General features: G+C 36.6%; 1 protein-coding gene across 1 annotated transcript; it reads right to left on the reverse strand.

The window, feature by feature from the left end:
* Positions 1–17,405: 17,405 nt before the first annotated feature.
* On the reverse strand, positions 17,406–21,644 carry LOC131626435 (PLASTID TRANSCRIPTIONALLY ACTIVE protein 6, chloroplastic-like). The gene is made up of 6 exons (XM_058897249.1): positions 21,093–21,644; positions 20,937–21,005; positions 20,034–20,138; positions 19,348–19,467; positions 17,793–17,882; positions 17,406–17,717 (listed from the first exon to the last, which is right to left on the reverse strand). Exons 1-6 carry the CDS (start codon positions 21,540–21,542, stop codon positions 17,601–17,603), a joined length of 951 nt encoding a protein of 316 aa, XP_058753232.1. The 5' UTR covers positions 21,543–21,644; the 3' UTR covers positions 17,406–17,600.
* Between the last annotated feature and the right edge of the window lie 889 nt (positions 21,645–22,533).

Consider the following 22,533-nt stretch of genomic DNA (forward strand, 5'->3'; position numbering starts at 1 on the left):
AATGCAAGAATTGGTCCATAATCAGGGTGCACTAAAAGAGGAAAACAGTCAGTTGAAGACTCAAGTGAGTTTGGTCATGGAAGTTCTGAAAAAGGTACTAAGAAAGGAAGGGGATGTTGTTCCTACTGCTGCAACAGAAGTTGTTGATCCCTTCTCTTCAGTAGGATCCTTTCCCACTCATGGAATACCTCAGGAAGTTCCTCCTCAACTCCATGTGCCATTACCTCCATGCCAATCTGTTCTTCAAGGAGGCCAAATGTGTGGGAAAAAGCCTAAGATACCTCATAGAATTCTCAATCCTATCCCGATGCCTTACGCTCAGTTACTTCCCCGTTTGCTGGAGCTTCAGTTGATTGAGCTACGAGAATTGGCTACGCCTGAAAAGCTTCCCCCCACCTTTGATGCCAATGCTCGATGTGAGTTCCATTCTGGGGCACTTGGTCATGATATTGAGAATTGTAGGGCGCTGAAGCAGCAAATTCAAGATCTCATTGATTCAAAAATGATTTTGTTCACCCCCGAGGGTATGTTTGTTCGAGGAAATGGGGTTCCAACTGCGGTGGAAGAAAAGGTTGATTCATACTTCTATGTCAGATCTACTTCAAATCAGAAGCATAATGCACCATCTTGGGTTCCAGATTTCCCACCTCATCAGTCTCCATTTGTTTCACAGCCAAATCAAAAGAGGAAGACACCTGAACAGAATGGGTACTGGAATCATTGCCATCAGCAGGGTCCACAAATGCCAAGGAGACCACCAAGAAGGATTGACCCAATTCCTATGACCTATGGTCAGCTGCTTTCTCATTTGCTCAAGGATTCTTTGGTCCAACTAAGGGAGTTTAAGCCCCCTCCAATACCAATTCCTCAAGGATATGACTTAAATGCAAGGTGTGAGTACCATTCTGGGACGTCTGGACATTCAACTGAGGATTGTAATATTTTGAAACACAAAGTCCAAGATCTCATTGACTCCAAAGTAATGTCATTCACTCCGAATGGCCTGCGCATAAAACGAAGAGTTCATGCATAAGTGAATGCCCGTATTCCAGAAAGTATCACAAAAAAAAAGAAGAATAAGCCCAAATGGAGTCAAGGCTCCTCAACATTGGCAATCATCATTTCATTTCCGTATTCTCACTTCAATATTCCCTATTTTGTTGAAGACTACTTCCTTGTCTGAGTTGGTTGGTATGATAATAATAAAAGCACCACAAATTCTCGAGCAACTTCGTCATAATCTTTTCCAAAAAAAGAAATCAAGAATGTTTTGTAGAAGCATCTCTCATTCTCAAGGTTCTTATGCTCAGTTGTATCCGTGGAGGTTGGTGTTTCAGTTGGTGTTTGAGTTCTCTTTGCAACAAATAGCTTCTCTAAGTTTGGTGACTACGCAAGGTTCCTCCATGTTTGATGGCAAATACTTCTTCAATGACTATGCTTGGGGCTCCCGCACGAGGGATAAGCAAGACGCACTCTTATCTTGAGCATTGCATCATTCGCATTGCTCGAATCCCTAAAAGCATTACAAATTCCTGGATGACTTCGTCAGAATCTTCTTCCGTGTGATAATCAAGAGCGTTCTTCACAATGCTTCTCATTCTCAAGGTTCTACTTCATATATCAGTTGCCTTTTCTCATGATCTCCTTCTCAGTGGCCTTGCTAGTAAACAGAGACAAGAAGAGCATGAGAAACAAATTGATGTGATTCTATTGCCTTGTGCTCATTCGTTTCCTTGTTTGTTGGAATCACAATTGGTTAAGATTCTAGTATTGGGTCTTCTTCACCACAAGTAGCTCTCTTGAGTTGATGATCATACAAGATTCTTCCCGTTTATGATGGCGATTACTACTCTAGCAACTATGCTTGGGGCTCCCGCACGAGGGATAAGCAAGACGTACTCTTATCTTGAGCACCGCACCACCCGCGTTGCTCGAATCCCTAAAGCAAGGCAAAAGTTTACGACTCATGGGTGACTTCGTTGGAGTTCTCTTTTGGAGTAATCTAAAGTATTTGGAAGGAACTGCAGAAAGTATTCAAGCTCAACAAGTCCAGACGGAGTCAAGTCTCCTCAACAACGACACCCATTTAGTTTCTTACTGCATCCTCATTGTAATTTTTCATCTGTGTGTTTAAGCATCAATAGCATGTAAAAACTTGTTAATTTCTGAATGAAAATCATAATACATTGTCTATGTTTGTCTTGAAGTAATCCATTCGTTATCACTCATAAAATGTTTTGGCATTACGATACCAACTTTACTAATTGCTTGCTTATGCAAAAAGCTGAGGGAGAATGATGAAAGATAAAAATGAAAAATCTCTAATCATGTGTTTTCGAATAAAAACCCTACTGAGGATGTACAGGCATTGTTTCAAATCCCCAAACACTGGAGATATAAGGGAGATAGACCCTCGTTAACCCCTTTGAGCCTTGGAGAAGGAGTTTCTTTTCTAATCATAAAAACCCTTATTTTAACCTTGGGGCAGGGTAGTGTTCATTTAACTTGATCGAGTGTTCAGAACTCACCAAAAAGGTATAAATCTAAGGATACAACAAGGGTTATCCTTCAAAGGGCTGAGGAATGTCAAAACCGCAATGATTATCCTTATTCCATCAAGAGGTCAAAAGATGATAATACCGCAATGGTTATCCCTCATCAATCAAAGAATGAGGCAGTCACAATATTTCAAACAAATCGAGAGCAACGCAAGATCACACGACTTGTTCAAAAAGTGAATAAAAAAAAAGAGAGCCCGCTAAGTCAAAAACTTGAAATAAGTGACTTAGGCAAAAGTTAGGGCATCCCGCTGGACTCCAAAATAAAATTCAAGAGAATTTGTCCAGGCAAAAGTTAGGGAAAGCAGAAGCGAAAAATAAGGATTACAAAATAAAAATCCTTATCAAAAGAACAAAGTCGTGTGATCAGACACCAAAAATGCAAGATGAAGTGACTGCCATGTCCAAAAAAAAACCTCATTGACTCCTCAACCATTCCAAATTCCTTGTGAGGAATGAACACTCATGTCGAGTTAATTGAACCTAGGAATGGAGAACATCACGAAGGGGGTGGGTACCAAATAATTTTGAGCCTAAAATCCTTTGTTTTCTGAAAACCGTGAACCCGGCCAAGTTACAACCCTTAAAAGTCCTAATTGAAGTAGGGTTTATTTCGAAAGCACACTCCGATGAGATAGCGTTTAACTGACTCCCAATGAGGCGTGACACATATCCATGTTGGTATCGTATGCTTGCTTTATCTTCCGTATGCAAAAAATCGAGGTTGTGTCAACTAGTGATTCGGTCACGAGAGGTTGCAACCTCATTTCATAAAAAGTTTTAAACAACTTCAAGACTAACATAGGCTTTGCATTAGAATTATCATTCTTAGAATTAACATTCTTTTGCATGCCAAATATGCGCTTAACATCAAGGAAATTTTCAAAGATCAGAATCAGTGAGCAACTTGATCATGTCGAGGTACAAGAGACTTGAGAACTCCGAGGAGTAAAAGCCAACCATCCCAAATGCTGACCACCAAGGGGCAAGTTATCCAAAGAACTCCGTTGGGCATGAACAATTAATACTTTCTTTGATTACCCTGAGGGGAAGACTTTGAAGACTCCGTTGAGCGTGGTAAAATTTGTTTCCATGTTTGTATGACTTCAAAACAAAGAAAGATTGAGGATTCTAGTAAGATGTACCTAATCTGGGGCAATTGAGTCGAGGAATCTCTATCAAGTTCAACATATCTGGGGCAATCAAGTCGAGGAATCTCTCTTGAGTTTGACCAATCTGGGGCAATTACGTCGAGATTCGACAAATCTCTCCAAGGATTCTATAGTGCAAATTCCTTCATGGGTCGTGAAGCTTGGGGCACAATCTCTTGGGTTATTTTGTTCTCTCCCCAGTCATAGGAGTTTATTTCTCCTGGAAACTAGGTCTCTCCCAAGCGTAGGAGTTTATTTCTCCTGAGAGTTTGATCCATTCCCCAATCATAGGAGTTTATTTCTCCTGGAAATTGGTCTCTCCCCAAACACGGAGTTAATTTCTCCCGAGAGTTTGTTTCATTCCTCAAGCACAGGAGTTTATTTCTCCTAGGAGTTGTTCTACTTCCTTAATCAAAGTTCCTTACCTGAATTTCTCGTCCTCGACATGGTGAAGCGAGGGAATCTCCTCGAGCTGAAAAACCTCCAAGCAGTGGCATATGGTGAGGAGTCAGAAATTATTCTTCAAGTCAAAGAAGGTGTATTTTACAAATCAAAGTCCAATATCTGTTGGCACCTCCACATGGTCCTTAACACTAGGGGGATTCTCCCTGGTGTTTACTTCAATAATGCCTTTATTTGGCATCCTGCATATAGTATTCACTGCATATAGCATTGCATCCTCAAAGGCGTAGCATATCCATCAAAATGGAGCATTACGCCATAGAAAAATTCAAACATGCATACAAAGCATAAGCCAGATAATACAAATCAACACTCAATCAAGACGACGACACATCCTCACACAAAAGGTTGTCCTTACAAATTCCGATTGATATCTGCTACCACATTTCAAATCTCTTCCAACCTCGGTGCCGATGCGAGGTATCTTCAATCTCTGATGAGTGTCTGACACAATGTCTTCTTTTGTCCCTCGATGTCGAGTCGATGTTGAGTCATAGATCGCCACGAGGTCTTATTCCTTTCCAAAGTGTGGAAAATCGCACGAGATTTTCTTTCGACGTTGAGTCATGGATCGCCACGAGGTCTTATTCCTTTCCAAAGTGTGGAAAATCGCACGAGATTTTCTTTCGATGTTGAGTCATAGATCGCCACGAGGTCTTATTCCTTTCCAAAGTGTGGAAAATCGCACGAGATTTTCTTTCGATGTTGAGTCATAGATCGCCACGAGGTCTTACTCCTTTCCAAAGTGTGGAAAATCGCACGAGATTTTCTTTCGATGTTGAGTCATAAGATCGCCACGAGATCTTAGTCCCTTTTCTTCTGTTGACGAGTTGATCGCCACGAGATCTTCTTTCGATGTTGAGTCATAAGATCGCCACGAGATCTTATTCCCTTTTCTTCTGTTGACGAGTTGATCGCCACGGGATCTTCTTTCGATGTTGAGTCATAAGATCGCCACGAGATCTTATTCCCTTTCTTCTGTTGACGAGTTGATCGCCACGAGATCTTCTTTCGATGTTGAGTCATAGATCGCCACGAGATCTTGTTCCTTTCAGTCCTGACGTTGAGTCGTAAATCGCACGAGGTCTTTTTCTTTCGATCATTGTTTCATGAAACATTCTCTTTGAAAACCCTGTATTGGCACCGTTACCACGTTACAAGCTATCACCATTCAACCATTACTCACCATAAACTTTTCCACCAGAAAAAAGAAAAAAAATTTCTCTTTCCCCAGCAGATATCAAAACAAAAATAAGAATAACACTTACACCATCTTCTCCCTAGGACAAATTTCTGGTACTTTGGTATTTAATCTTCTTCTACCTCGAATGTTCGAAAGGCTAACGCCAATCTCACCTTCAGGTTTAAGACGATTAAATAGGGGCAGCTGTCATACCCCAAATTTGTCCTACCCTTTCACTTTCATCTGGTTTAGGCTTTACATTCATGTACATACTTCCATTAGGTCATCTAACATAGATCATGCATTCATTAACCAATAAGAAGCATGGGATCAAGGATTATTGAAATTAGGGGTCTCTAATCCCTTGTGCTTGAGCTTGACGTTATTTCAACTGAGGATCTCGTGAATTAGGGGTTTTGCCTCCTGACTTTTTCTCCTCAAGAGTTCAATGGTTTAGATTTGGATAAAGCATCCATTGAGTGCATTTCTCATCAATCAAGAGCATGGTTGGAAGCTTAGGTGAACTAAGGTTGACTCAAGGATCATATGGCTTTCTTCTTGTTAACTCAAGGGTTGCAAGAGGATGTATAAACTTCTTCTTGGTTTTGTATCAAGGATTATCCTATGGTGTATGGAAGTTTCATGGAAATCATCTTTCATCAATTCGAAGAAGCAACTTATTGTTTAGTTCACAAATCATATGGCTATGGTCTTCATATTAAGGAGAGTTACTTTAATCTTATTCACAAATTCGGTGCAAGGTTTTGGTTTATGTATGTTACCAATATTGCAAGAAGTCGTTTGTTCTTGAAAGATTAAAAGAGAAAAGGCGGAATAATCCTCGAGTGACATAGTTCAAGGTTCTCGAGCACAATTCCTCCGTGACACCAAAAGTCGTTTCAAATATGCAATAAAAAAAAAAGATTCACTCATGGTGATTGTTTGGAATTCAAGATGCAAACACAAGACTTATTGCAAAGCTAATGTACATTCCTAAAGTCAAAAGTCGTTCATTACAAAAATATCTAATACAGTCCAAATACAAACAAATCCATTACAAAATATCCAAACATTGAGTCTTAGTGCCTTTATCCTAATCTCCAATCTTCAATTCAAGTCCAATAAACACTTGTTTCTTCATCTTCAAGCTCAGCACTAGAACTCAGCGTCACTCTCTTTCTTTATGGACCTGTCAACAAAAAAATAAATACAATCAATCCCTACACATACAATTCAAAGGAGAAAAGCCTAACATCTTCTTCTAACTGTTTTTTCTAGCAGTCCATACATCATTAACTGATTACATTCAAGCTTCTCTGCACTTGACAGAACCGAACCGCACCATATTAACACCTGAACCCGCATATAATTCCAAACATCCATACCATACCACAAGTCAGCTTCATACCAAAATCAGAATCCACACATACAGCCCTCAGTCAATCATTTCCTAACCATAAAAACAAAACTCATACAATCCTAACAATTTCCAATCTTCACTAACCTTCACTTTCCTACCTTTAAACTTTTCCTAAACCTAACAGCAAATAACATCTCATAGCAGTTCCAACTAACCATCACTAACAACCTATAACAGAGGCAGAGAAGAAGGATTGGAAGAAGGGGATTATCAGAATAAAAGACTGAGTCATAACAGAAAAAATAAAAACGTAACAAACTTTGGGAAAGGGAGGGTACCTCATAACAGAACCTGTAACAGAATTCTCTGGCCATCATCTTCAATTTCTCAATCTCCTCAATCTATATAAAGCCATTCTTCACTCAGGTTCAGTTTTTTTTTGGGACGCACCATTCTCACTCTCTCTCTTCTTCAATCATCTTCACCATCGTATCCTTCAATCTTCGCTACAAATCATCATCTTCATCAACTCTGAATCTACAGAGGAGAACAAAAGGTTGAGAATCAGAAACATTGAGAAACATCATAAAGGAGAAAGAGAATTCTCAACTAACAGATAACAGCAAGAGGAGTCAGTATAACGGAATCGGAACTCACCTCATAATGTAACAAACTTTATCGTGATTCTTCACTCTCTCGAGTTCTTTCAGGATCTCCTCAGAAAATCATCAACATCACAAGAATCATCACCAGAACGAATCTTCATCTTCACTGTAGAATTCCCACGTGACAGTTCAACGTTCTGCGTCAATCTCCGATGCATCTTCATACGTCCTCAACAATAATACGCATCGTATCAATCTTCGCTTCACATAACAATTTGTTTCGCTGCCATAACCTTCAATACAACAAGAATCCTCAAGAACAGAGCAAAAGATTGAATCGGAGAGAGGCGAGGGCGGAGCGAAGAGTGAGAGAACCCGCGAGAGAGACGGAGAGGTTTGGAACGAGAGTTGAGAAGTGAGCTGAGCGAAAACACCGTTTCTCCGATTGCGATTGAAGATCTTGCTCGGAGGTGAGGGAGCTTTCCGATCACCGCCGCACCGTTCATTCGCGAGTGAGAGGAAAAGAGAAGCGAGAAGGAAGCTGACGCAAGAGACCGCCGTTGATCGGAGCAAGACATGTTAAAGATCCACTTGGAGTGATCCCTCCGCCGCCGTCGTTCATTCGTGAGAGAGAGGAAGCTGATAGGTCACATACTGAACCCTAAATCCTCTTTCTATTGAATTTTTTGAATTGAATTAAGTGACGTTTAATCGGGTAATTAGTCTGAATTAATTGGTGTAAATGCATTTTAGCATAAGGTTTAAGGTCTCATTATGTGCTGATTAAGATATGAAAACTATTCATTGGGCCATGTCCACCGAATTCACTAACACACCCCCTGGCCCATGGATTTCTTTCACAAAAAAAAAACTGATAATAAAAACTTTGTTTGGGCTAATGTATCTGGGCCTGCATATCTGCTGTGTACACCATTATTTTCAGACTGAACCCCCCTGTTTCCATGTTTTTGTAATTAGATTTGATGCTCCTTTTAGTATTTTTCTTTCTAGATTTTTTTAGATATAAAGGACATATAAAAAATAAGATTTTGTTAAGTTTTAGAGATTAGATCATTACTCCTGTCAGACTTTAGGTAATACTAATTTCCCTTGTTAGATTTTAGACTATAGTAAAACTTTTGACATAGAAAATATGCAATAAAAATACTAGTTTAGGCTTATTAGGATTTAAGTTTTTAATACAATTTAGACTTGAATTAGAATTCCCTTAACACCAATAAATCTCATAAAAATAGTAGATCTTTTAGGTTAATTTTGACATTTGAGTTCTTTTATAAAAAACCCATAAAAATAGTAGTTTTTAGTCTCATTTTTGTACTAATGCTTGAATCTTTTTGTACTATTTCATGTTATTTTTGTATGATGTTTGTGTGATTTTATTGCTCTTATTCTTGGCCTTATTTTAAGCCTATTTTTTGTTAGTACCTTTTCATTACTCCCTTTTGAATCCATCCCATGTTAACAGTAGGAATTAGAACAACTTAGATTAGAGAATAGGTTAGTTCCCCTTGCATTCTTTTTTCTTTTCAACTCTTTAAAACATTAATAAACGGAAAATGCGAATCACATTAAGCAAGTGATAGAGAAATGAGTGGGATTCATTCCCTAATCTATTTCTCAATCACTTAGTGGCATAGAAACGAGTGGGATTCATTCCCTAATCTGTTTCTCGGTCACTACTTAATGGGAGAGAAATGAGTGGGATTCATTCCCTAATCTGTTTCTCAAACATTAATTAATGGGAGAGAAATGAGTGGGATTCATTCCCTAATCTGTTTCTCAAACATTACATAATGGGATAGAAGTGAGTGGGATTCATTCCCTAATCTGCTTCTCGATCATTATACATTTTATGTGATTCGAATCGTGAAGTAAATTCCCTTAAAAAATACACAACCAAAAGCACTTTAAAACATCTAACAATGGTTCAGACTAAAGCAAAGTAGAGAAAGTGGTGAGTGGCCCGGTATTGGGAACTGTTCATCACTCATCTACCCTAAAAGACACAAACCAATCTCTTTCTTCTTCTTAAGGGCATCGTTATCTCCGTTCCATTGCATCCTAGGCTGTCCCCTTGTGCAAGAACGCGAGCGTTGACTCCGCCCAATTAAAAAACACAAAAACAAACAGAAAATCTTTAGCCGAGCTACGGTAACTCTGATTCTTGAAAAGGATACGTAGGCAGCGGGGTAGGGCCCGTGCGAGTACAATTCTTTATTTTCCCTACATTTTGCATTCATTTCGCATTTAGACATAGACATAGTACACACCCTTTAGATAGAAACAAACATAGGTGGATACCATCGAGTACGATGGGCGCGAGGGGTGCTAATACCTTCCCCTTGCGTAACCGACTCCCGTACCTTGATTCTCTGGTCGCAAGACCCTGTTCCTTCCTTCGTAGGTTTTCTGATATTCCTTTCCCTTATGGGATAAATATATTGGTGGCGACTCTGTTCTTTTTTTCGCGAGCGTGCGATAACATAGTCACTAAAGGGGTTACGGCTCAACGACAATTTATCAATGACTTCTCGAGTAATCTGACTATCACTTAGCCACTCAAGGAAGTTAACCACAAGGTTAAATACAAGAATGTGTGTTTACAAAATCACTTCTACAATAAGCAGATTACACGCAAATAAAGATCAAATATTATACTTAAATAATTTGAAATATAAAGCTATAAGTGTTTCTGTTTCTTTGTTGTTTGTTCTTGAAGATGTCTCACACTTTTCTCTTTTCTTCATGTGATATTCGTTTTTTTATTTATTTACAAAGTGACAATTTTCTTGTTCAACTTATTGTAATAATTCTTTCCTGAAATCTTATTCGTCACCTTTTTCAAACCCCAAGTCCTCCTTCTATAGATAATAACAAATAGATCAGTTGGAGGGTAAAGTTGGAAAATCTACATAAAATATCGTCGTTGAAGGTACTGTCCTTCTTCAAATTTTGTCAAAGTGGTGGAAGGAACATATGATGTTATACTGGTTGTATACTTGCCGCGTATTCTTCTCATTATCTTCTAGTAAGAGGCTTCTAGTATGAGTGGATGAAGCTTGAGTAGAGATCAGAGCTTGTCTTTAGATCTTGGTGAGAATGAAACTTCATAGTCTATAAGTTTAGAGTCCAAGACTTTAGATCATATCTTCGGCATACCTCTGAATCTCAAAATATTAGAGTTTTGAAGTAACAAATTCTATCTCAGAGTCCTTTCAGAAATTCTTCTTGAGCATTTTTTGACTTAACAATCCAGACGCTTGACCTTCATCAAAACCTCCTTTTTCCATTTCTTGATACAAAGTGCGTCTTTAGTTCAGAGTCAGCTTGCTTCAGATTAAGCTAATCTTCAAATTCTGAATAGGTTAGACTTCGGATGCGCCTTGTTAAGATCCTAGTTTGTCCATGTTTGACATCTCCAAAGTCAGAATATGATATTTTCAGATATGTGCACTTAACAAACTATTAGAGTACATAATTGTTCTCTATGCATTGTATGCTTTGTTACCATCCAAACTCAAGGATTAGTTGCAGAACCAAAATTATTCCAACACTTTTCCTGAGATAGACTTGTTCAAAACTAATTCCAACCACTTAAAAGGTTGGAAAGATAAGTTGGTCAGAGTGAGGGGGTGAGGTGGCTCATCATCAACCATTATAGGGACAAATGACACACCTAGGTTTCCTTTGCTTGGGCGGATAATCCCGCGGAAATCACCAATTATAACTTTGATTACCTCGTTGTTGATGAGATTGAAATATTTTGGAACTTTGTTGAGTTTAATGTCATGGAGTCTTGTACCATTATCATTTTGGATCAGGGGGACGATAAAACTATGGATAAATACTTGAGTAATTTTCTCGTATAATGTTCCTTAATTGGGTTTTTTTAACGGTTGAGTGCTTGTTTTTACCATTTTTATTTGGCATAAAAGATGTCGAAAATCACCCTAGATGAGAGATCCATGCAATTGATTGTACCAAGTGCAATAAATCGTAGTTTAGGTCCAACCATATTGTGGGGAATATTTTGTGGTGAAGAGCCCAATCAATTGGCACCAGCATTTTATGCGTATTTTCAAAAGTCAGTGAGTTTGCTACAATATATTGTGGTATTGGTACAACTGATTATTGCCTTACAAAAATTTCCATACAATTAATTGTAAATTTCATACAATTGATTATATCCACACAAAATCATTTTCCCCATTTTTCAAAAAGTGTCATGAATGTAAAAATGCACAAATAGCTTAAGACACTTAAATAATGTTTACATAAAGAGAGATTTGAGCATCTAGTGTATATTCATAAATCGATTATTACCGGTACCTTAAAAGATGATCAATTTCTTAAAACCCATGACTTAGCAATCTTGATACTTGATCCTAATATTTTTCTTCTTTGATATCTCTTCCAATATAATTTTTTCTTCATTAAAACTAATGCTTTACAAAGAAGATTTCTTTAAACTACATGAACAGACAATGTAGTTGAGTGCGTTAATGCCTTATGGAGCTTCATTTTAGCATTGAAGAAAGTTTGGCGCTCAAGTGGGTTCGTCTCTCCATCGTAGTTTTCAATTTTTAGAAGTCATAATTGTCTTGGTGTTAGTTCTTCATTTATCTCGATAGTAAACAGGAGTTCAATGATGTACCCTTTTACTTTCTTTTGTTTCAGTGCATCCACGAATGATACATCACTCTCTGGCTATCAGCTAGCAATGTTTCCTTGAGAGTCGTGTACTTGCCGTTTGCAACTTTAGGGCCTCTTGTTGTTTTCAATTAACTTTAGGCAATTTCTCTTTACACCCTTATACAATGGGGCGCACCTATGAAAACCCAAAAATATCCTCGAGTTTATTCGAAGATACATCTCCGAATGTATTAAATCTCAATTTTTGCTTAAATTTAGTTCGGAGATACATCTTTGAATTAACCTCAATAAATTTCAGAGATATATCTCCGAATTTTTCTCATTCCTATATTACCACCATATACAATTCATTTTTTTATTTGAAACATGAATGTTTTAAAGATATTGTTGGGTTTTATTGTGCATATAATCTCACATTCTCCTTTTTATCAGTTTGAAATTTGAATTGAAAATTAACATTACTAACCATAACATGTTTGATTTATCTACTTTGCAAGATCAATTATACATAAGAATTTTATTTTAATAGTCTGGATTTTTATCTTGAAAAGGTTACTTGTCCTAAAATGCATATCATTAGATTTTGTTTATCATTAATTTTTTGTTCTTGTCATCTATTTGTTTGTGGTATAACTGACTGAATGAGTAATCTTCTCCACCTTTAAATGATTAAGATGTTTTTGTTGTTGTCAGTGTGTGTATAACCTTTAATTGTACCATGTCATACACGTTATTCACTTTGTAGTTGTGAACATTTTTGAATTTCAAATAAAATTAATCAACTTTCATTTGTAGGATGGAACTGAAGAATATCGTAAACTGTGTGGCGGTCATGGTTATCTTACTAGCAGTGTCTACCTAAGTTATTTGTAGTTTATGTTAATGCATGCACATATGAAGGAGAAAATAACGTGCTCCTTTTTAAGGTGTATTTTTGGAGATGCATCTTCGAATTAATCTCAGAAAAATTCTGAGATGTATCTCCGAACTAAATTTTGAAAAAAAAGGATTTGGTGCGTCCAAAGCTATATCTAAAAAAATATAAGACATTTTTTACTTTTTGCCAGAGATCTTAAAAAACGTATAAGGGTGCAATCAGAAATTCCTTTCACTTTATCTTAATTATGAGTTTCTGATATGTGTTTTTATTACCTCAATCATGTTTTTTATGTCTATTCATGGTGCCAAGGTTACAAAGTGTCACATCCCTTAGATTCTTATTGAACAAGAACATGGAGGGGTGAGATTTCTCTCTCTTTTGAGAATATCTCATTACACCCCTTAATTCTCTTATGCACCTAGAAAAATTCCAAATATGCCCACTGCTTCCGTAGATGCACATCCGGAAGCACCTTTTTTTGCCAAAAGCTGATTTTTTTTTCCGCAGGTGCATCTACGGGAGTATTTTAAACTAGTGAACATTGGGGAAAATGGCAAATTAATTAAGTTTAGGGAATATTTCGTAGGTACATCTATGGAATGTCTTAGCGCCATAATGTTTCGTAGATGCACCTACGAAATTATCTGGTATATTTTGAACTAGCACGATCACTCCCCATTGTTATATTTCTTCTTCTACACTTCCTCTCCACAACCTAAAAACCCTACATCATCAATATCATTTTTCACTCAAAAACTCCAACTTTTTGGTGCAACAAATCAAAGAGAGAAAGAGAAGACTCAATTTCAGATAAATAATCATCTTTGTCCATTGCATTGCTCACATTATGCATCAATTTGTTGTAAAAAAAGTAACGTTACTTCCGTAGGTACATCTACGGAACGTGTAAAAGATGAACACATTCCAGATGTGAATCTACAGAACGTTTCTGTGCTGTTTTTTCAGAAGTTTTGTGATTTTGTGTTATTTATGTTATTGTTTACAAATAGATATGGTGCACCCCGATAATATCTCAAGAGAATTAGTTCCTTTAGTCGATGTTTCACTGAAGGTTGAAGGGATAGTCGTAAAGGCAGTTGATGTCGGCAGTGACTTTAATAACAAGCAAGAGTTTGATGATCGTGATAGCATGCTCACATGGATTAGTAGGAATGCAACTAACCTTAGTTTTGGTGCGATAATAGGAAGATCGGATATGGTACGACAAGAAGAAACGCGCTCGTAACAATGTTGTGTGAAATAAGCGGGAAATACCATGTTGGCTACCATGTTTGTAATAGAAAATGCAAGTGTCGATTAAACATTCGTGCTTACATGTTGGCTAGAAAGAAGTGGAAATTTAGTGTTATTTGTGGCTTGCATAACCATGACTTGTGCGCAAAATTACAAGGTCATCCTAGTGTATGTCGACTCAATCCGGAAGAGAAGACATGTATTAGTGACATGTCCTTGAATCTTGTCCAACCGAGAAATATACTTGCCACATTGAAATGAACAGAACCTGACAACGTATCAAATATAAGGCAAATGTATAACATTTGGTACCGCAATAATAAGGTGGTTAGGGGAGATAGAAGTGAAATGCAACAACTGTTGAAATTGTTGGATGATAACAAATACGTGTCGCGGTACAAAACCTGTGATGACGGGGTTACGGTCCGAGATACTTTTTGGACTCATCTGAATTCGATAAAGTTGTTCAACACGTTCCCGACAATGCTCCTTCTCGATTCTACCTACAAGACCAACAAGTACAGACTTCTGTTATTTGAGATGGTAGGTGTTACGTCCACCGAGAAGACATACATCGTTGGTTACACACCGGTGTCAAAATGGATGAAATTCCCGAAAATGAGACATCTTATTGCATGCGCGTATGATAGGGTGTGCATTGACTTGATGCGTTATAGTTTTTCAGAACTATTTTCCCCCTCTGCACCGTACCACCTACAAATCCAAATGATTGCATCATGTGTATTGGATGACTTTCAAAATCGAATCATTTGGTGCAAGTTTACTTGAACCCGGGATGCCCCATACCACCTACGTCACCAGAATGAGCGCTTCATCATTCCGAAGATTTCGAGACGTGGCCGAATCTTTTTGTTGATAGGATGCACGAATTCAAAAGATTAAACAACATCGAGAAGGAAGGGAATAAGGAAAAGTCAAAATTGGAACCACCAATAGATTTAGCCGGCGATAGTTCTTTTGATGTGTTTTGTAGTTTCAAAGAGTAATGTATGCACTCTTTAACATTGCAATATAATCATTTTTTGTCAATTATAAATTCTAATGGAAGGTTTAGTTTGGTGTTTGTCTTTTAAAATTTTGGACTGCATTATAATTCAGTTCTGCTAAATAAACTAACAGGGAAATTTTTGTAGATGTATCTGCGGAAGGATAAAAATTTGCAAAATATGGATATTTTTCGTAGATATACCTACAGAACCAAAATATATGGGTTCCTTCCATGGATATACCTATGGAACATTCTGTGGTAGAAAATGGGTGGTCCATATTCACTTAGGTTTTCTATAAATTTGGAGTTTCTAATGCTGTATTCACACAAACATAAAAATGTCTCAATTTGAGCACAACATTTGTTGGTATGTCGCAAGTGTCTCCTACTCCGACAGTAGAACACCTGGGTGGACATTCAAACTCAGCGAGTACACCTCGCTCGACGTTATCATTGACGAAATTCACTACTGTCTACCTTATGATACAAACGAAAGGTTGTGAAGCTCGAGTATCGTTCACCTTCATTTGACAACGGAGGGAACGTCGTTTACAACCACTTTGAGCTCCAGAACCGAACAGATGTTTTGTCGATGTGGCGAACGTATTTCGGTTTCGAAGAGAAAATCTCGCTCGAGTTCGTAGCTACTGTGCAAAGAACGGTCGAGCAAATCTTAGAGATGTGTTAGCGTCCACCAGGCTATTGAAATGTAATGTTTAATTTGTTGTTGCAATTATCGATATAATGCCGATTTTAAGCTATGAATGTTGTTTTTATCGTTGCAAATGTTATTTTTCTGGTATTCTGCATTTGGTTTATTCTGTAGATATACTTAAGGAAGTTTTCCGTATGTGCATCTACGAAAAGTTTTCACGTAAATGTAAAAAAGTGCTTTCAGATATACATCTACGGAAGAAGAGAGACAAATTTAAAAGCACACATGGTGCCTAAGAATCTCAATGGCTGTAGTAAGAGATTCTCTAAATTTTTATATTTAGGTCGATTGTTCTAGGAGTTATGCCTCATATGGTTGTACTTGCATTCAGAGCGTTTTGGTGGAGTTATAATTCCAGCTTCCTCCATGTCAGATGATCTTTGGGACTTGGAAAATTTTATACCATACCCAATATTTGGTGTCATTGTTCTTATGAACTTGCAAGATGGGTCACCTAAGCAAGTGATGTGTTTTGAATAAAAATAAAATTTGAAATAAGTAAATAAGAGTTAAATATAATGTAAAACCCTAATATAATTAACAACAAAATTAATGTCCTTTAACTTTTCAAAGAAAAACGTTAACATCACTTTTTTAGAGACTCATATTTTTGTGGTCCAAGATACTTGCTTTAGGCCCTTGTGAACATCATTTAGCTAGTCTTGAACACGATGGTTAGATAAGTTGGAATTGTATTCTGCCTTCTGTACAACAAAAAACTGTAACACTTTTGCCATAAATAAATGGTTACAAAAAGTGTCAACACTCAACACATAAGAGTTGAAGTATTTTTCTATGAAATTTTAATATTTGATTGGTGATCCTATCTTTTTTAATCATATGCTCCTAAAATATGCATATGAACAGGTTATGTACAAGAGTCTTGCTTGGCTCGGAGAAGTGACCAGTCAAAGCTGTAAAAACTCAAAGCAAATAATACATCAGAAACTGTAAGTAACAGTGTAACACAATGTTTTGGAGTTGAGGCTGGAACAAGTCCAATCCTAAGATTGTCAATATCCTAAAACCATATCTATCTGTCTATATGTGCATGCATATATATGCATGCAGGCTAGGTAGGAGGTAGGTCAGAGACATTGTATGAACTCAAGGATAGTTGACTACTACCACGAGTGTATGTGAATAATATGAGTGTAGCCTCCACAGTATGACCCCAGGATAAAGGAAATGTTCCTTGCTTCCTTTTTGCATGTCACAGTTTCAATGCATTTCATATGCATCTTATAGTTATATAGGCTAGATTAGATTATGGGCCTCTGTCCATTTATGATTCTGTATGGGTAGACCTAGATTGGTAAGAGCAGGAAACATAGGCAGGTCTTAAATTGGAATTGAAGTGGAGAAAAATTCTTGACAAAAAGAAAAAAAGTGAAAAAATTCTAGTCATACTGTAGTACTCCTCTGGCACTGTTGAATAATATATTAGTTCTTTTTCTTTTTTGACAAATTGAATATTAGAGTTTGTGCTTGTAGATGTGATTTTATATTATTTTTAAATGATTCTTTTTTGAGTAAAATCATTGGTTAGGAAAATATAAAGTTGTGATTAAACAACCACGCCAATATAGATCATTGGATTTCAATAAGCTGCATCTCTAACAAATTACAGCATAATACACACAAGATCCAGAAACTTGTACATAATGTCAAAAATGGAAGGTTGAATCTAATTGCTATGACATGTTAGATCGAGCTACCTATATAGTGTTTGAATAAATAGTTTATCAATTAAAACCAATTTGAGGTGCTGAAGTCTCTTAACTTTCTCAGATGTCTCTCCATTTCTTCTCTGGATTGAACCCACTCTCGTCTTTCTATGACAGTTGTTGGATCATCTTTTTCACTCTGCATATAAAATGGCATATCAGAGGTGTGTTATGTAAGGATAAATAGCAAGTGATTTAGGAAAGAAATAATTACCGCGTGTATTATTTTGAAGGAGTTGCCCTTATCAGCTATAACAAGCAAGTCGCTCTTTCTATCTCTAGTTCTCCCTCCTGGAGCTGTTACCTGCAGAAGGTTTATTGAGGATTAGTTCAAATTAGACTACTCCAGCTTGATTGACAATTTATTCGTAATAACTATGAACATAACAAATATAGCCCTGGATGATTGTGTAAAAGGGATTCCAGTGTTTATGAGAAAGCTATACAAGGCTGTGAAAATGAATCAGGGTGATGAGAAATTGCTAATGAGTTCTAACACATGATCAGCATTCTCCAGTTTCAGATGAACTCCATTTTCTTTTTGACACTATTACCCAAAACAAAAGTAAGGTCATTTGTTAGAAACACTTAAAATAAAAACTAGTTTTCGGGGCTATTTTCAGAAATAGTTTAGGGTGATAGAAACTTTTTAGTGAAAAATCTAAGTTTCATGCAATTACATAGAATAACAGCCACTCATAAACATTGGAAAGATTGTCTGGAGTTATCATGCTAATTGTAGTGTGAGAAATCACGTAGCAATCAATGTCCCAGCAAACAAAGTTGCGTCTAAAAAAATACTATCAACTCCCAAGCAGAGGTAGTGCGAGAGTTAAAGTTCTCTACTGGTATAAACCGATCCCTCCACATACAGAGAGATGGGAGAGGATGGGAGGGGACATTGTTTGTGCATTTGAGAATTATTAGGCGTGGTTCCAGCAAATTCAACTAGAGCGAGGTTGTTTGCGTGAACTAATGGAATCTTCAGACTCAACCGGTAAGCTTTTACTAGATACAAAAATAATGTTATAAAAATCTATCATAGTATCTAAACAAAATGTTCACAATAAATATTCTATAAGGAACTGGATAATTAAAACCAAACCATCAAGGTTCAAAATCACAGGATAGGGTCACAACTCAGCACACAAGCTCAAATAAGGGCCAAAGTCAAATTAACAAATTATGAGTTTCAGAGTTACTTGAGTGAAAGATGGCCAAACAGAGTTACCCTCATTGGAGCTGGATTAAGTTTGGAAAACATGGTTTAAAATCATCAAAGTTGGCTTCATTCAGATCCGTGGCCTGTTGGATGCATGCCAATATAAAGCAATGGGTGTGTTAATGTGTTCTAATTTGATATTATTGATATTGGGAATTACGTGGCTGTGAGACTCGGTAAAACACCATTTACCTCATTGGCATATGGGTTCGTGTTGGGATCTCAGATGCTAAGGAGTGGAGAGTTATATTATAACCGTAAGGTTCATATTTTGAGCTTGGACTTATCATTCAGCTTTTGTATTTTGGGTTTTTAAAAACATTGAACCATTATCATTTTAGACATGGGAAAAATAACCATTATTTAAAACTTGCTCACTTCTGTGAGTTAACTTAAATTTGACACTAGAGTCGTGCACTTCCAAAGATATTGTATAAACAATAAAACAAAAAGTAAATTCAAGGATGAAAATATGACTACCGAAAGAAACAAACAGCAGATATTTTCTAAAAGCAACCAGACTGAGAATTAGCTAACAATTCCTTACCAGAACTTTGGCTCTGGTTATTGACTTAGTTTTGGAATCAATAACATAAATCTCCTCAAAATCTAGGACAAACTCAGGGTCTCCCAGCCTCCGATTTTTGTAGTATTTTGTCAAGAATACCTGTAACAGAAAAACATTAAAAGTTGGTCACTGTTTCATGTAGAAAACATTCAAAACAGAAGCAAAGTGAAAACAATGCGGTATTTTTTAGTTAAATCTGAAAACATAAAATGTTTTATTAAACAAAAATGACCATTACTTTCTTGCAAATCAATAATACCTTATAAATTTTAATATGAAAAATTGTATTGAATGTGAGATATATTATATTATAAGCTCATTTTCCTGAGAATATTTCTAAATCCCGAAGAACAACACAGCCCTACACAGCCCTAGCAGTGTGAAAGATACAAAATACAGCTCAAGTAAAGCTATTTGCCTGGTAGGATTCCATAAGAGAATTGTTCAGTAATATTACACAATTCTTGAGACAAATTCTAAAGCATGTGATCTTTGAAGTAGTTACACTACTTATATACTCGTCCTTTAAACTATCCATTTATATCAATTGTCACAGATTTTCATCAAGACATTAACTAGATAAAGTTGTACAACAAAGTTGTAAAGAAACACAGTAATTCAAAGTTTACTTAAATGCCTCAAATGAGATAGCAACCCATACATACCTTCTCGATTTCCCTCTCATATTTATAAAGAGGATCTCGACGTGCATCAACAGGTGGTTCTGTAACATTGTCGACTCCAAAATCACTTAGAGCGCATCTAATATACTACAGATTCGTAGAAAAAAGAATGCAAACATTAAATTTGGAAGTGATACGTGTAGAGGAGGAAATGGAAAAAGAAATGAATCACTCTAAGTATGCTTAGCATAGCTTCCTAAACCGCCAAGCATAGTCAATATATATAGCAATTTGTAAATATGAATGGATTCCATCATTTTGGGCATATAAGCAAAAGCTTCCCCCAACACCATAGATACGATAAGATACCAATTTTATACTCCTATTTAGGTCCACTTTAGATAAAGAGTTAAATTAAGTACTTAAAGTATATGCACTTATCATACAAGTGTTTTATGTATAAGCTATTTAAATAACAAAAAATATAATAAAGTCAAACTATTTTCATGAAGTTGTTTGCACAGGCTATCCTAGAGATCTTATGAAAATAAGCTGAAAATCACTCGTGAACATGTCATAAGTTGTTTATATAAGCTCTCTCAAACACTTTTAGTAGTGCCTGTATCACTAAGGCCTGTTTGGATTAACTTATTTGAACTTATTTAATGGCACAAGTTTTATGATAATGTTTGGAAGAGCTTATTAGAACAACTTATGACACTTTTCATAAACTTTTTATAGCTTATTTTTATAAGTTCTTTAAAATAGGTTATGAAAACAACTTGTAGCATATATAAAAACCATTTAAAATGTCTTATACAAGCTTATTCATAAACACTTGTGTTATAAGCTGCAAATAAACTTAAAGATAAACTCATGTAAGTAAATCCAAATATGCCGTAATTAAACTAACATTATCAATAATTTGGGGATAATAAAATTTACCTTCTGAGGCATTGGTGCAAGAACCTTGGGGATTGAATACACATCTGTATCTGGAGGAGTAACATACATCTACAACCAAAATTCAACAATTAAAATACCAACAACTAACAACAACAAAAAATGAAGATCAAGATTGATTCAAAGGCTAACACCAACCTCTCTGAAATCATAGACATCATTATCAGGGTCAGGTGGTTTCCTAATGAAGAAATCACAATCCAACAAACTAATCTTATGAAACTCATCTTCATTGATTCTGTAATCAACAAGAGTATCCGGGTCCCAACCCTGCGTAGACACGAAGCTCATGCTCTGCGCTACCGCAATGTCACCGTCGCCGGAAGCCAGCGTGTCGTACTCGATGTCGAAGTCCTTCTTGTTGTCGACTTCATCCATTTCGTCGTCGTCTATCTCGTAGACGTCGGTGCCGGAGGAATCGATGTCGCCGTCGTCGGCGCGGGTTAGGAATGGGTTGCGGCGTGGGGTGGTTTGGAGGGAGAGAGGTTTGAATTTTGAAGCAGGGAAGAAGGAGGGTTGTGTGAAGGTGGAAAGAGGAGGGAGTAGTGGGGGTGAGAGGAAGAAGAAGGAGGTGGTGGAAATGGACATGGTTGTAGCAGGGAAGTCGAGAAGATAGCACTTGGCGAGTGCAGTAATTGAAATTGGATTAGATTACAAAAATAGTACTACTCCTAGTATCTAGTTGATTCAATTTCTTCACTTGTCATTTTTCTTCACCTTTATTTTGGTGGAAAAAGAAATTTGTTTCATTATGTATTAAACTAAACAAAAAAAATAAAAATTAAATCTCTATTCCACTCTCTACCATTTTACTTCTTCCTTAATTTTAAAATATTGAAACACAATATTTAATATTAGATCTAAGATTAGAAATAAAAATATTAACTATAGTTTAGAGGGTAGTGTCTATAGTTTTGAGACTATGAAAAAAATTATTAGAAAATATTTTGAGATTAATACTTCAGATAAAATATTATGGAGAAAGTTATTCATCTAACCGACTTCACTTAATAGGATAAGGTTTTGGTGTTGTGTTATGGTTGTATGAGTCTACGCAGCTCAACCCAAAGATATAATATGAATTATTCACCAAAAAGTTCATGTTTTAAAGTACAGAACATGCCCAATAGTGAGCTTTAAAGTTGCTTTATGAGATGTCCTCCTTAACGACAAAGGATGACATGTGTGATCTTGCACCCTCAAGGTCATTCTAATGAGCTACTATATATATTATTCATGTATTTGTAAGCATCAATGTGTTAACGCCATTTTGAGTTGCATGAAGCACATTTAGATTAGATAGGTTATACCACTTCTCTTATAGTCAATTACACTAACCAAACCACACATATTCCCCAACTATCTCGGAGTTCGCCTCGACGTGCATAGTAATATTCTAGAGCACATTAGAGTTATGTCAGTTTATTAATAGAAGTCTCACCCTCCTTCAAATATGATCACGCAATCGGTTCACTCATCTTCTACTTGCTAACATACTATCTAACTTAGGCATCAGGATGTTTTTTTTTACAAGTACCTTCCTTTTGTATTCAAAGGAGAGGTGAATCTAGAAACATGA

The sequence above is a fragment of the Vicia villosa genome, unplaced genomic scaffold, assembly GCF_029867415.1.
Source record: "Vicia villosa cultivar HV-30 ecotype Madison, WI unplaced genomic scaffold, Vvil1.0 ctg.000287F_1_1, whole genome shotgun sequence".
NCBI classification, from domain to species: Eukaryota; Viridiplantae; Streptophyta; class Magnoliopsida; order Fabales; family Fabaceae; genus Vicia; species Vicia villosa.

Excerpts from the sequence above, each read along its gene's own strand:
- LOC131626435 (XM_058897249.1), bottom strand. The coding sequence starts at position 21,542 with ATGTCCATTTCCACCACCTCCTTCTTCTTCCTCTCACCCCCACTACTC. Across the intron at positions 20,139-20,936 it reads TTGCACCAATGCCTCAGAAG|TATATTAGATGCGCTCTAAG; the intron begins GTAAATTTTATT and ends ACGAATCTGTAG. Across the intron at positions 19,468-20,033 it reads ATGAGAGGGAAATCGAGAAG|GTATTCTTGACAAAATACTA; the intron begins GTATGTATGGGT and ends TTTCTGTTACAG.